We start from the raw sequence: 14,366 nt of genomic DNA on the forward strand, positions 1-14,366 counted from the left end.
TGAGAAATTAACTTTACATCAAATTAAGCCTTTCTTTATCCCTTTTATTTTAAAGGATTATATACTACGATGTAGGGAGTTATTTTACATTTTCTTAAAAACTCCATGCCTATCACATACTTCTAAAATTTATTTTAGTAAATTTCTTTCATCTCCCATGTTACTCTTAGTTTTCTCTCCCTGTTTTTAATGACAAAGCAAGACCAACATTCTATTTACTTTTTATAATTGCAAAAATTATAGGTTGATACTTATCCTTCTCATCTTTCCTATATCTTTTCCTATTGGTATTGTTGCAAGAAATGTCCTTCTGGGTTCAGTTCCAAATGGGGGAAAAACACACTGGAAACATGGAGGCTGCTTGGAAAGATGGTTTAATGGTGAACAGGATCACATGGCTTGAGCTCCAGAACAGAAAAGGGGGATCACATGCTTCAAGGTGTTGGGTGAAGAAGAAAAAGAGCAGAGATGCTGAAAGTCCCTGGTTTTATGCCCTCTCGGGGCTTTGTATTCTGATTGGTTGTCAGACTCAGAGGCAACTCTATAGGCTGTGCTTTGAGTCCATGTTTGGTTGCCTTGCTGACTGATGTAATTTTCCCAGGTGCCTTATGGTGAGTTTCTGTATAGGGTTAATCCTATCTTTGTTATGTAGAATAGACCCGTTCAGGCCTTAATGGCTCATTGACAAAGGTGGGGGGGGGGGGAGCTGAGTTTTTGTCCTCCATTTAGAGGAAATATTCTGTCCTTTTAATATTTCCTAAAATATTCCATTTTCTAGTAGGGGGTGGGTTTTAACTTCCTACAGTAGCTTATGATTATACTTCGTGGTTTGTATGTACATTTGGGAGCTTTTGCACCAAAGACAAATTCTTTGTGTGTCCAAAGAATATTCTATTTCTATTATATTCTTTCATCAGTAACATGTGATTAGTTTGGTTTAAAAAAAATGAAGAAAATGAGTATTAATGAAATGATAAAGTGAGCATATAGAATAAAAGCTGAATTTCCAGCTTTCATATGCAAGTCAAAAACACACTATAACAGGGGGGCATACAATTGATTTCATTTAAAAACTGGGCAAAAACTCTTGGTCAACCCAATCCCAGCTGCAACAGTTCCCCCTCAGAGAATGATGAATTATTTTGCGAGGCAAAGCAAAAAGTCAGGTTTTTGTGACTGCCAACAAGGTCATAAATTCCATATTCTGAATAATTTTTAAATAATGAGAAAATCAGCCCAAACTTTTGCATATTAGAATCAGAAATAAAACCACAGTAGCCTTCGCTTTTCTTTTCTTTTTTTTCTTAAGAAAAAGTATTTTTATTTCTCAGAGTGTCTTTCTCAGTCTAATAGCTCAAGCTGCATTCCCATAACACACTAACATGGGATAGGATGCGCTTATCTCAGATACCTAATAAATCGTAGTTCAACTTATAATAGTTTGGTTCCAATACCCTTAAATTATGATTTTTCATATAAAAAATATTTCAAACGCGCCTTCTGTACAACGTTCCGGGCTAAATTATTTCAAATGCGCCTTCTGAACAACGTTCCGGGTTAACCCCGATATAACCCCGATATAACTAACATGAAGGTGTGTGGACCTCAACTCCTAGAATTCCTCAGCCAGCATAGCTGGTTGGGGAATTCTGGGAGTTGAAGTCCACACACCTTCAAGTTGGCCAGGTCGAGAAACTAGAGGCACGTTACTTTCTTTGTATAACCATAAAGATAAAGCTAGAACGTCGCCCGGAAGCCGAGCGGGTTAAAACTGCGCAGGCGCGCTGTTTCGTTTGTGGTGCTGGGAGGAAGCGTGCAGAGATAAGAAGCCGACCCCGTGGGAACCGGTGAGTTCTTGCAGCTGAAGACCTTTGGAGCGGCTATTATGGCGCAGGTTTTGAACCTGAACAATGAGGTGAGCGTCTGACTGGGAGCGTTGCCATATTGCTGGGAGGTAGCCTCCGGGGCCCTTCGAGTTGGAAGGAAACTTCGGATACGAAACGTGGGTGGAAAGGGGGAAAGAGGGTAAAGGCGTGTGCTTCTCCGTTGGGTCGTTAGGCGGTGGGTGACTTGCATTGTACGCCCTTCAACTTCCTTCTAAGAATAATGGACACGCTGGCTTGGGGTGGTGGAGGATAAGTCCCAGAAGGGTGGAAAGGAGAGCTGGTTCTTAGAAGGTAGTAATGCAAGAAAGGGAATGCGGAAATTCCTAAGTGTAGCCCTTCCAAGCGTTTTTAGATACGGTCAGTTAGGATGTCTATGGAGATTCTGAGTCACCCAAGTCATGATTGTCCCAAAAGTGCTTCCCCCACCCCCCAAGAGGCCACTGGACTTTCTGGTTTTTCTTTGAAGACATTTCTCTTTTCATCCAAGAAGCTGAAGCCTCTTGAAAAAGCACTTTTGGGTTTAGTGAGGATGCTGGTCACTGTGTAATAATTAGCCTTCAATGGCTGGAACTGGATTCTGGCCTTGGTTTTGATGAATGCACTAGGCAGCATCAGGTCCAGAATGCTCATTTGAAGAAAAAAACCCTGAACATTACTGGAGTAAATAATCGCTGTACTGTGCAGATGGCCACATGTGGGCAATGATACACAACTTACATTTTTATGATACTTTTCAGAGAATTGGTTCCCATGTGAGTTTCTTGGAGTCCACTTTATTAGATTGCAGATAACAAAACAGGTGCTTTTTACTGCCCTGTTTAATATTTTGCATCAATATCCTGTCTTTTTCCCCCTGAAAAATATGATTTGCAGGGTAGGAGGAAGGTGGAGTTTCTCCTTATTTTATCCTTCTCTAGGGACAACACTGAGAAATAGGATGAGCTTGCAGAGACTGCTCCCAAATCATCCAAGGAATTTTGTGGTAAAATGTGGCCTTCAACCTAGTAAAATCTTGCAGAAAATTATGCTTCCATTGTAAAACTGATGCTTTATATGTGAAATGTTCTCTTTAATGCATTCTAGAAGAGTATAATACATTCTAGAAGAGAGCTGTGGTTGGGCAATGGTTAGAATGCAGTACTGCAGGCTTCTTCTGCTGACTGCCAGCTGACTGCAATTTGGCAGTTCGAATCTCACCAGGCTCAAAGTTGACACAGCCTGCTGACTCTGTAAACCTCTTGAGAGAGGGCTGTAAAGCACTGTGAAGTGGTATGTAAGTTTAAGCGCTATTGCTAATTGCTTAAAACAGAGCAGTTCCAAACTCAAGACAATCTTTGAATTTCATAGCATCTCTGTAACAGAACAGCAGTCTCATGAACAGCAGTCTCAAAGGTCAAGTTTCTTTGGTGAAGATTTACTAGGCTAGCACATATAGCATAAGAGGTGGGTGGTATTTTTTTCATGTACCATGTTTCCCCGAAAATACACCCTGTCCTGAAACTAAACCCTTGCGACATTTTTCGCGTGCGCAAAAATATAAGCCCACCCTCGAAAATAAACCCTCTGGACAATCCCCCCCCTCCGACCAGGCAGAGCACCGCTCGCTGACCTAACGGTATCCCGAAGGCACCAAGCCACGGGAATGAGGTGGTGGCAAAGGCGCTTGCGTTGCTTGGTGCTTTCGGGGTACTGCTAGGTCAGTCAGCGGCGCTGTACCCAGCTGAAGAGGGGGGGGTTGCTGGGCAGCTGCTCTCTTGCGAGCGGGCTCCCGAAGAGCCGGGCACAGCCTCAGGGTCGAATGGCTGTGTTGCGCTGTTGCAGCAGCAACGCAGCAGCCATGAGGTGACCAAGCTTATGAGCAGCCGCCCGGCAACCCCCCTTTTCAGCCGGGTACAGCGCCGCTGACCGACCTAGCAGTACCTGGAAGGCACCAAGCAACGCGAGCGCCTGTTCGCCGCCCTCCGCCTCCCGTGGCTCGGTGCCTTCGGAATGCCCCTAGGTGAGTGAATGGGGCTCTGCATGGCTGGAGGGGAGTTCGCAGCGGCTTTTCCTCTCCCCGCTCGCGCGAAGGGCATCTGCGCTGCTGGCGCCGTCCGCCGCTTGTTTTTTTTTTTTCAAAGCACGGAGGATGGATGCCGCTCTGGAAGTACGCTCTATGGTTGTACAATCTGCAGCCCACAACCATAGAGTGTACTTCCAGAGCGGCATCCATCCTCCGTGCTTTGAAAAAAAAACCAAGCGGCGGACGGCGCCAGCAGCGCAGATGCCCTTCGCGCGAGCGGGGAGAGGAAAAGCCGCTGCGAACTCCCCTCCAGCCATGCAGAGCCCCATTCACTCACCTAGGGGCATTCCGAAGGCACCGAGCCACGGGAGGCGGAGGGCGGCGAACAGGCGCTCGCGTTGCTTGGTGCCTTCCAGGTACTGCTAGGTTGGTCAGCGGCGCTGTACCCGGCTGGAAAGGGGGGTTGCCGGGCGGCTGCTCATAAGCTTGGTCACCTCATGGCTGCTGCGTTGCTGCTGCAACAGCGCAACACAGCCATTCGACCCTGAGGCTGTGCCCGGCTCTTCGGGAACCCAGTCACAAGGAAGCAGCCGCCCGGCAACCCAAAAATAATAAGCCCTCCCCTTTAATAAGCCCAAGGCCATATTTCGTGGGTCAAAAAAATATAAGCCCCTGGCGTATTTTCGGGGAAACATGGTAGTGAATTTTGTATCCAAAATGAAAAAGGAAAATTGTTATTCTCATATGAAAAATAAAATTATTCTCATAAAGTCAGTTCGCATAAGGCAAGGGAAGCCTTTATTTGTTTTCCGGTTGGTTCTTTATTCATTCACACTAAATGCACAGACCACCTGGATATACTAATTTTGTATTGGTCATTCACTTTTGTATTGATACATTTTCATTCAGCAGACATTGATTGCTGTAGGAAGAGGGGTAATCTGGGGCCTGAATTAAAAGGGGGCTCAACCGAGAATCCCTGTGTAGTTGGAAGAGAACTACACTGTGTGCACAATTATTAGGCAAGTAAGTATTTTGACCATATTATTTTTTTGCATATTCCACCTCCAAGCTGTATAAAACTTGAATGCTTAGTGTACATAAGCATATCATATATATTTTTGTAATAACGGAGGGTGTGGCCTAAGGAGATCAACGCCGTATATCAAGGTGTGCATAATTATTCGGCAGCCTCTTGTCCTCATGGCATGCCAAAAAAAAGATTTAACTGAAAAGTCAAAAATTGTAAAAAGTCTTTTCAGAGGATGCAACACTCTTGAAATTGCTAAGATAGTGGGGTGTGATCTGTCACTGCGTTAATTGTTTGCTAGCTGAACTGAAAGAGTTACTGCGCAGGTCATAGGTCTTATCAGCAATGATGTACTGCGCCTGCTCATCACACATTCCAGAGACTTCTTTCCTTTTGATCTTTGTTCGTCTTCAAGAAGGCAAACAACATTTGTTCTTGCCAAAATGTAACAATTAGATAGATTTGTTTTATTTCTATTTTGTTATTTTTGTATTAAAGTTTATTTTCATTAGAACAAGTTATCGGGTTTTATTTTAAATTTCGCTTCTTGAAGATATGCCTGTTATGAAAAGCCGTCGGTCTAAGCCTCATTAGTTCAGGGTGAAATCTTCCCCTGACATGATCACAGAGCCATCAAATGTTTTGTTGCAAATAGTCAACAGGGTCACAAGAAACATGTTGACAAAAAAAGAGGCACATTAACTGCCAAAGATTTGAGAAGAATCAAACATGAATCTACCAGGAACCCATTTTCCTCCAGTGCTGTCATATTCCAGAACTGCAACCTACCTGAAGTGCCCAGAAGTACAAGGTGTTCAGTGCTCAGAGACATGGCAAAGGTAAGGAAGGCTGAAACCCAACCACCACTGAACAAGATATAAATTGAAATGGCAAGACCGGGCCAAGAAATACCTGAAGACAAATTTTTCAAAGATTTTATGGACTGATGAAAGGAGAGTGACTCTTGATGGACCAGTTGGATGGGCCCATGTCTGGATAAGTAATGGACACAGAGCTTCAATTCGACTCAAGATACCAGCAAGGTGGAGGTGGGGTATTGGTATGGGCTGGTATTATGAAAAATGAGCTAGTTGGACATTTTTGGGTTGAAGATAGACTCAAAATCAACTCCCAAACCTACTTCCAGTTTTTAGAAGATACTTTCTTCAAGCAGTGGTACAGGAAAAAGTCTGCATCTCTCAAGAAGACCATGATTTTTATGCAGGACAATGCTCCATTGCATGCATCAAAGTACTCCACTACTAGCCAGTAAAGGCCTTAAAGATGAAAGAATAAATGACATGGCCTCCTTCCTCACCTGATCTACACCCTATTGAGAAATTGTGGGCCCTTCTTAAATGGGAGATTTACAGTGAAGGAAAACAGTACACCTTTCTGAACAGTGTCTGGGAGGCTGTGGCTGCTGCAGCAGAAAAAGTTGATCATCAACAGATCAAGAACTCTATGAATGGAAGACTTATGACTGTTATTGAAAAGAAGGGTGGCTATATTGGTCACTGATTTTTTTTTAAATGTCAGAAATGTTTATTTGTATATTTTAAGTCGTTTGTTTATTGTTCCACATGCAAATAAATGAGTGAGATGGGCAAATTTTCATTTTTCATTTAATTACATAATAATTCTGCACACTAATAGTTGCCTAATAATTGTGCATCCATTCTCCTAAGAAAGCTAAAACCTCACTTTTACTTTCTTAAAATTCAGGTTTGAGGTTTATTAACATTTTGGATCGACCAAGAGCACTGTAGTTGTTCAATAATAAAACTAATCCTTCAAAATACAGCTTGCCTAAAAATCATGCATACAGTACAAGTCTAACCCTCCTTGAGTGCGGTTGATCCTTATTTAAGTCTAAGCAAGTGCCCACCATGAGTTGAGAAGATTACATAGGCTTTTAGCAATAAATCACTTAATATTCGAAACTTCATGCGTGGATCTGGTCTTTCACACCTTAACAATTCCTCATTCTTTTTTTTTAACCATGAGTAAATTTGGAAGTTTGGGGAAATTCTTTGGCTGCAAAATAAATGCAATAACAATGAGCTTTGAATTATTTGCAAATAAGAATAGGGTAACTCAAACCTGGTTGCAATTTCTATTTTCTGTATGGGTATGTTTTCAATATTGAATTTGATGCTTTTTTAAAAAAAATACACTATAAACTTTAAATAAAGGGTTATTCTGGAGGTGTTCTTGCTTCAGTTTTAAAGTTAAAATTAATAGAACCATGAAGATTTTTTTTACTTAAATAAGGTATCCTTTTGAATTTACATATGTAAGAAGGAAGCTAGTGGGTACAAATGGACACATTTTAAGAAGTGTTGCCTATATGAACTCGTGTGCAAATATTTCTTGAAAACATTGCTAGGTGGCAGCACAAAATAAGTAATGGATTTCTACTCTTGTTATTACTTGTATAAGATTTCTTACAAATAAGTTTAATTTTCTGATGTAAATGTATCAATGTAAATGTATAAATTTGAACAGTTTTCTCAGCAAAATTATGATGCCTGTTTTAATATGTGGCTTTTTATACATATTAAAGTATATATTTGACTCCACTGGGTTTATAGGTTTGTTTGAAATAAAATAACTTCATTCTTATTTCCTGTAAATAACAGAGATATACTGTATTTTTCGGAGTATAAGACACACCTTTTTCCCCTCAAAAAAGAGGGTGAAAATCTGAGTGCGTTTTATACACTGAATACAGTGTTTTTTGGCCTCCTGAAACCCGGCCCCTTTGCAAAAAATGGCTGTGCATAGCCTTTAGGAGGCTTCCAGAGTGCGGCTGGCGAGGTTTTCTGCTCATTTTCCTCCCAGCTCCCAGGAGCACTCTTTAAGTCTCCTAAAGGCTATGCATGCCCTTTTTTATATAAAAAATGGGCCCGTTTTCGGGAGGTCTGCAGAGTGCAAAAACATTTTTAAAAACTTTGCCTCTTCAAAATCTTGGTGCGTCTTATACTCCAAAAATACGGTAGTTAAATATCTTAAATATAGCTTTGAGAAATTATTAGGCATGGAATAAATACTTTAGCTTTGTTTCTTTTATAGATGCTTTTCTATAATTTTATCAGAATTGTTAGTTGGTATATATTGTTCAGTTGTCTAAACCAACAATGGCGAACCTTTTTTGGCTCGTGTGCCATAAGTGGAGGGAGCGCAAGGGGTCGTGTGTGGGCGTGCCGCACCCATAATGCAATGCATGACCCCCCAGTGTGCATGCACACACTACAGGTGCTCCCCCCATTTTTACATGCTTTTTTCATTCTCCCCAGGCTCCAGAGGTTTTATAGGAGCCTGGGGAGGCGAAAACAGCCCCTCCCCCGCCGCCCAACATCCTCCAGAGGCTTCAAGGACTTTCAGGAGGCTTCCCTGAAGCCATCGGAGCAGTCAAAACGACCCTCCGAGGAAACCGGAAGTCACTTCCTGTTTGCTCGCAGGGTCATTTTGAGTGCTCCGAAGGCTTCAGGGACCTTCCAGAGGCTTCCCAGACCCCTTTGGAGCACTCAAAACGACCCTCCAAGCAAACGAAGTCACTTCCGGTTTGCTCAGAGGGTCGTTTTAAGTGTTCCGAAGGCTTCAGGGAAGCCTCCGGACAGTCCCTGAAGCCTTCGGAGAGCTCAAAGCGACCCAGAATTTTTATCATGTGAGGTTGGGTACACTGCAATGGCTGTGATTTTGGGGACCAGTGAGAAGTCCCTTTGCTCAATGCCACTGTAATTTCAAAAGGTCTCAAGGAATGGTTATAACTCAAGAAATATCTGTAGGCCATTTCTGGGGTTTAAATCTCTTTTTCTTACAGTTCATTGAGGTTAACAGACTCTTTGTTTTTTTATTCTGCAGTCATAAGATTGGAGTGTACTTAGTGGTTATAGAACAGCATGTTGTATTTTGAGAAGTCCTGATTCCTATCTCGCTAGCTTCAGTATGAATTGGACTCTGAAACTTCATAGTTCATGTTATTTGTTTTTACTTCTTGTTATTTCCAAGTCCTGATAAGATTTAATTTCCTTGTTCCTCTCTTTGGTACACCATCACTTCCTTACCCATCTAATCACAGGATCTTTATTCAGAAGCAGTCTCTTATTTCTATAACTTGTTAAGTAAATATATTTAAAAAAAACAAATTAAATTACATCCATGTGATGTCACTGTATTTTCATAGTCTATTTTCCTATTGCCAAGAGTAAATCAAAATCTACAGAAGAAAAGGATAGAGCAAGCAATTATAACAAAGACCAATATTTTGAGGTGTATATTTTTAGAGTTCTGCTGTAGCTCCTAAGGAAATTTGTAACTACAAAGAGACAGTTTGAAAGTTCTTATATGACTTGAAGTTTAAAAAAACACAATCCTGAGTACACAGGTTCTCTAGCCAATATTCATAATTCTTCCTTTTATCCAACAGGATGAAGGTATTCAGCTCAATGATTTGAGTCTAGGCATCTGTGTACCCCTGTGGTTAAATTTATTTGTAAGGATGTCTTATTCCTTCTTATTGCTCCTGTTTTTATGCCTACAGCATATGTACAAGATAAATAAACTTTGCTAATCAATAGGGGAGTGAAATTAACTGCTTGTTTTGTGACCCTACAATTTTAGTGATTTTATAAAATATGGACGTTGCTCATTTTTGGTCTACATGGTTTGTGTATACTTTTTACAATTGAAGTAAATAGAAACTAAAAGCAAAAAACCTCACAATTGTAGATATTATCCATAATTTATGGCTATCACAGCATTTGCTTTTCAGTTCTTGCTGATTGCTACGGATGTGCCTTCTCTCTTACTGGCTTTAAACCTGGCAGAAGAAACTTTTTTAAAAAATGGAATGTTACTTACCTAATTCATAGATAGATGGATGGATGGAGGGTTAGAACAGCAGAATCTTGATTTTCTGTCTGCCCCATCTTATACCAAGCAGATTCAAGGTTTTTTGAGTTTCTCTCCTTACATTTTTTCTTTCTTTCTCACAACCAAGTTTTTTTTAAGTTGTTTCCCCCCCCCTGCCTTTTTTTAAAAAAATGGCTCATTTTTTCACCATTTCCAAAGACAGGTCTACATTCATTATTAACTTAAATACATTATAGAACTTGAAAGCCAAATGGATTTATAAATTTATAAATAAACAGCCTTCTTTCTCTTTCTCCCTGTTTTTCATGGGATTAGCAAACTTTGACACTTCAATAGATTGCCGGGTAATTCTATGGAATTAATAGGTGGTGTTATTAATAAAAGTAATGTAAACTATACTCATAATATGTTGGAATATTTGGAATAATCCTAAATATTGGTTGCCATGCTCCATCTTATCTGAATAAAATGTGAATGGAGACTTGCTAAATGGAATCAGTACAGATCCGTTATATACTCCAGAGTCAGCTCACACAGCCATCTAAGTAACTCAGTCTTTGGGAAGCAATGGAAAGCCAAAGAGACCTGGAATTCAGTGGATCTTCTGCCTAATCATTATTATGCTTTCTTTAGTATTATCAAAGATTGGGAGTTGGCTGAAATGGCAAAATGGACTATTGTGATTAAAGAAAATAGTATAAGTACTTTTGTTTCCCTATGGAGACTGCTTCTGAACTGTATGCATGCAGTGGAAAAGAAAAACTTTTGGTTTTGGGTTTTACTGATTAGACTGATAGATCTCTATAGAAATGGCTTGTTTATATTATTATTAAAAAAACAAAGTTGTGATATGACGTCAATGTCTCATTTTACTGCAACAGAGACAGAAGTCAATGTTTCTTTTTCTTTTTTTCCTACCCTTTCTCACTTCTCTTCCTCCCCACCGTTCTCTTATTTACTTTTGTATTTCGTATCTTATTTTATCTTGTAATTCAATAAAATGTTAAACCAGAAAAACGTATTATCAAAGATTGGGTGAAGGGAAGGATTTCAGGCACTATAAGATTGCACACTCTTTTTTTAAAAAAAAACCAGAAATCTTTTCATAAACAGTATCTTGAACATGGTGGCTTGCAGTTTTCTGATTACTGAGTGAGTATGGCACAGAAACTAATCGGACTATTTTTTTGAAGATTAAGAGAAACAAACATACCTTTTTGATGTGTTCTTGTCATTCCAAATCAGTTTATTGCAGGATGAAGTTATCATATTGTAAAGGTGTATAAGTGTAATGTAGGCTGATAGATGTTTTTCAATTTCCCAATCTAGGGCAGAGAATGAGTGGTTGGCCCAGAGTCATTCAGAGAGTTTCTCTGCTGGAGTGGGAATTAGAAATTGGGTCTCCACTCCTAACCATTAACAATATAGTGGCTCTTATGCATAGCTTAAAAGTGTGAAATATTAGAAAGAAACTATTCTGTTGTTTCAGTCCTTTTTTGATTCTTTGGTAATATAAGTAATAAGTTCATAATTATGAATGTCAGTTCATTGGTAAGAATTTTCTGTAATGAACTGAACCATGATTTTTTTTTTCTGTGAAATAATGTCAAATGTTGTAAGCAATCTTTTCTTTAAAAGATTTTGAAATTTCCAAGTACAGAATCTCAGATGGAATCCAGGCAAACAGCATTTTGTCCTAGGAACCTTTCCAGCAGCTCTCCTTCAAGTTCAGATTGCCACATCATCAGCATCAGAACATTAAAGTCAAATTGTGATCATATTTGCTTTCAACAAAAGCAAATTAATGTAAAGTTTAAAATGCAAGCACAGTAGACATATTTGCTATATGTTAAAATTGTTAAATGAGTGTGTGTGTGTGTCACAGAATATTATCCCTCTCCAATTTTCTACTCTGAGCAGCTTGTGGCTGGGCCACGTAGGCTAGCTAGAAGTTGACAAAAATAAAACATGTGGCTTCTTACTTGGCCGGTGCAGAATCAAAATATGCAAGCTAGGTCATGGGAACTTGCTGCAGACTATATTTAAAATGTTTTTAGCATAGCTGTGATGAAAATGATGCTTATTCTATGCTGATTTATCTACAGGTGTCTGAAGTATGAATTTAAAAGGCATCTGGCACAGTCGTTCTGTAATTATTATTCAGTTCTCTCACCACAGATATCCCTCTAATTCAGTGTAACCAATCCTGAACTCCTGTGTGTAATTATTCCTTCTACTACAACCTCCCTCTCCCTTTACATTTGGCTCTTTGCCACCAAAAGATTGTTCTGATTTGCTTTAATTTTGGCCTCTGGACTATTAATTAGTTTAGTATTCAAAATACACTTAATTCATGGTTTTCTAATTGGAATAAATAAACTTTTATATTTCAGCCCCAAATCTTTTCCTAAATGTAAACAATATTATTGGGATTCATGTAATCTTCCCACTTAACATTCTTCCAGTGCCTGGGCATTTAGTTCAGTGTATGGAAACAGCCATTTGATTTTGAAATTTAAACAGGATCAAGCCCAGGTTGGTACTTGAATAAAAAAACACAAGGTATACATACTGGGATTGAAGGCAGGCAGAGGGGAGAGAGAGGAAGGAAGGAAATTGCAAACATCTTCCATACTCTGGCTGAAGAAAGTAGCCATTAGGTGTCAAAATCAACTCAAAAGGCATCTTTATTTATATACATATTTGGAAGATTCTAATTGTGTGTATTGGAATAAGAGTTTTCAATTCAATTGTGTAACCTCAAGTTTTGTATTTCAAAGATATGACCTATACCACCACAAGTCCCTAACCCTAATACTTTGGTGACCTGAATCATTTTCACTTAAGAGTTTGACAAGCTGCTCATGGAAATATTTGATTGTATTTGGGGGACAGTAGGATCTTATTTTTTGAACAAATTTTTGAATTGTTTTGAAAATTATAATTAAGCCTATTTTAAACTTAAAGTGGAATGTGTACCACTGTGGATGACTTCTCAGGCCAGGGTGCCTGCCATCTGGAATAGCTCTCCTGGGGAATTTTGAACTGCCACAATAGTATCATTCTTTGAACAGGCTCAGAAGACCTGTTTTTTTCCAAAGGGTTAGGAAAGCCATCTTTGGAATATTATTAATACCCTAGGTCAGTGATGGCGAACCTTTTCAGCACCAAGTGCCCAAACCGGATCATGCGTGTGTGCATGCGCCGGAGCCCCAGAAACTCTAAAGACCCGCTGGCCGATAACACATGCATGCGTTGGCCATCTGGTCCTTTGGTTTCTGGTGTGCAAATTCATGCCGGCCAGTTTATCTTCATGCGCCGGAGCACTGGAAAACCAAAGACCAGGTGACCGGCATGCACATGCCAGCTGGTCTTCAGGTTTCCGGGACTCCGGCACATGCAAAGATCACCTGGCCGGCGTGCATGCATATACTGGAAACCAGAAGACCAGCTGGAGGTGGCACATGTGCCCACAGAGAGGGTTCTGCATGCCACATCTGGCACACGTGCCATAGGTTCACCATCACAGTCCTAGGTGTACTAGTCCCAACCTTATCACATCTTTTTCTTTTTATTGTATTGGAAGTGTTTTGACATGTATACCAAGATTTTGATATTAGAAAAAAAATTGAAGCAATATGTGTGAACAACAGAATTGTGTTATTTGTATCCCATTAATTCTTGCTACTTTATCTCACTTTATGCAATTCACATGACCTATATATGCAGGGTAAATTCTTTAAAAATGTGCTGGCTTTTTGACTGCAAGTAGTTAATACTATGTAGGTGCTGCCATGTGTTAAAGGTTTGTGATGATGTTGCATAATGTTGATAAGTGTTCTTGGAAGTGTAATTTGGGCAATTTGAACCAGCACCTGGATGCCACACACAAAATATCAGCAGCTAGGGATTTTGAACGAATTACTTTCTGCCTATTCTCAGGATTGCAATAAGATTGACATACTGACTTCCAAATGTATATTGGATGCTTAGGATCACACTTAAGGCTGGCATTTTGTTTTATAGCATGACCCACTAACATTCAGTGTTATTGTATACCTATTAGATTAATATTACTGTGAACTTTTCTTAGATTTTGGGAATTTTAGCTGGGTATTCAAGACAAAAATTCTGATCTGGGAAAGATGGCATAACTTGATAACACTTGTAATATTTTTATTCCATGGTGGCTTATTCTATTTATACCTTTATTAAGATCTTTTCCCCATTTGGTCAAACTTTCCAAATAGTATCTTGCATTTTTGGCTGTGAGTTAGCTTAAATTGGATGTCTTTTCTCTGTTCAACTTAAAAACAAGCCCCCAATGCAGCCAAGCATAACATTTTATTCTAATGCAATATTTCTTTCCAATATTTGCCACCCCTTACAAGGTCTTTGCAATGTATAAAATTTGGATGTGATTCAGAGAGAGTGTTTTAATATAATTTTAATATATTTTTTAGAATTTTAAAAAATATTTTTAATATATCCTAACATTCCACTGTCCTTTTTATTTTGCCTTAACTTTTCTTGCAGGTTATTAGATTGAGTTGATTGTCCTAGGCACTTT

At 39.5% G+C, this 14,366-nt stretch overlaps 1 protein-coding gene across 2 annotated transcripts in view; it reads left to right on the forward strand.

Moving 5' to 3' along the window:
* Positions 1–587: 587 nt before the first annotated feature.
* SRFBP1 (serum response factor binding protein 1) overlaps positions 588–14,366 on the forward strand; it is a 42,115-nt gene continuing 28,336 nt past the window's right edge. The window contains exon 1 of one of the 2 annotated variants that reach the window (XM_081942311.1): positions 588–611. In XM_081942311.1, the coding sequence (XP_081798437.1) occupies positions 609–611 (3 nt within the window). In that variant the 5' untranslated portion in view covers positions 588–608. Of the gene's footprint in view, positions 612–1,752; positions 1,916–14,366 lie in introns of those variants that run through there. The other variant, XM_081942310.1, reaches the window with a different exon arrangement.

Source organism: Natrix helvetica, assembly GCF_964273705.1.
Source record: "Natrix helvetica genome assembly, chromosome: 2".
NCBI lineage: Eukaryota > Metazoa > Chordata > Lepidosauria > Squamata > Natricidae > Natrix > Natrix helvetica.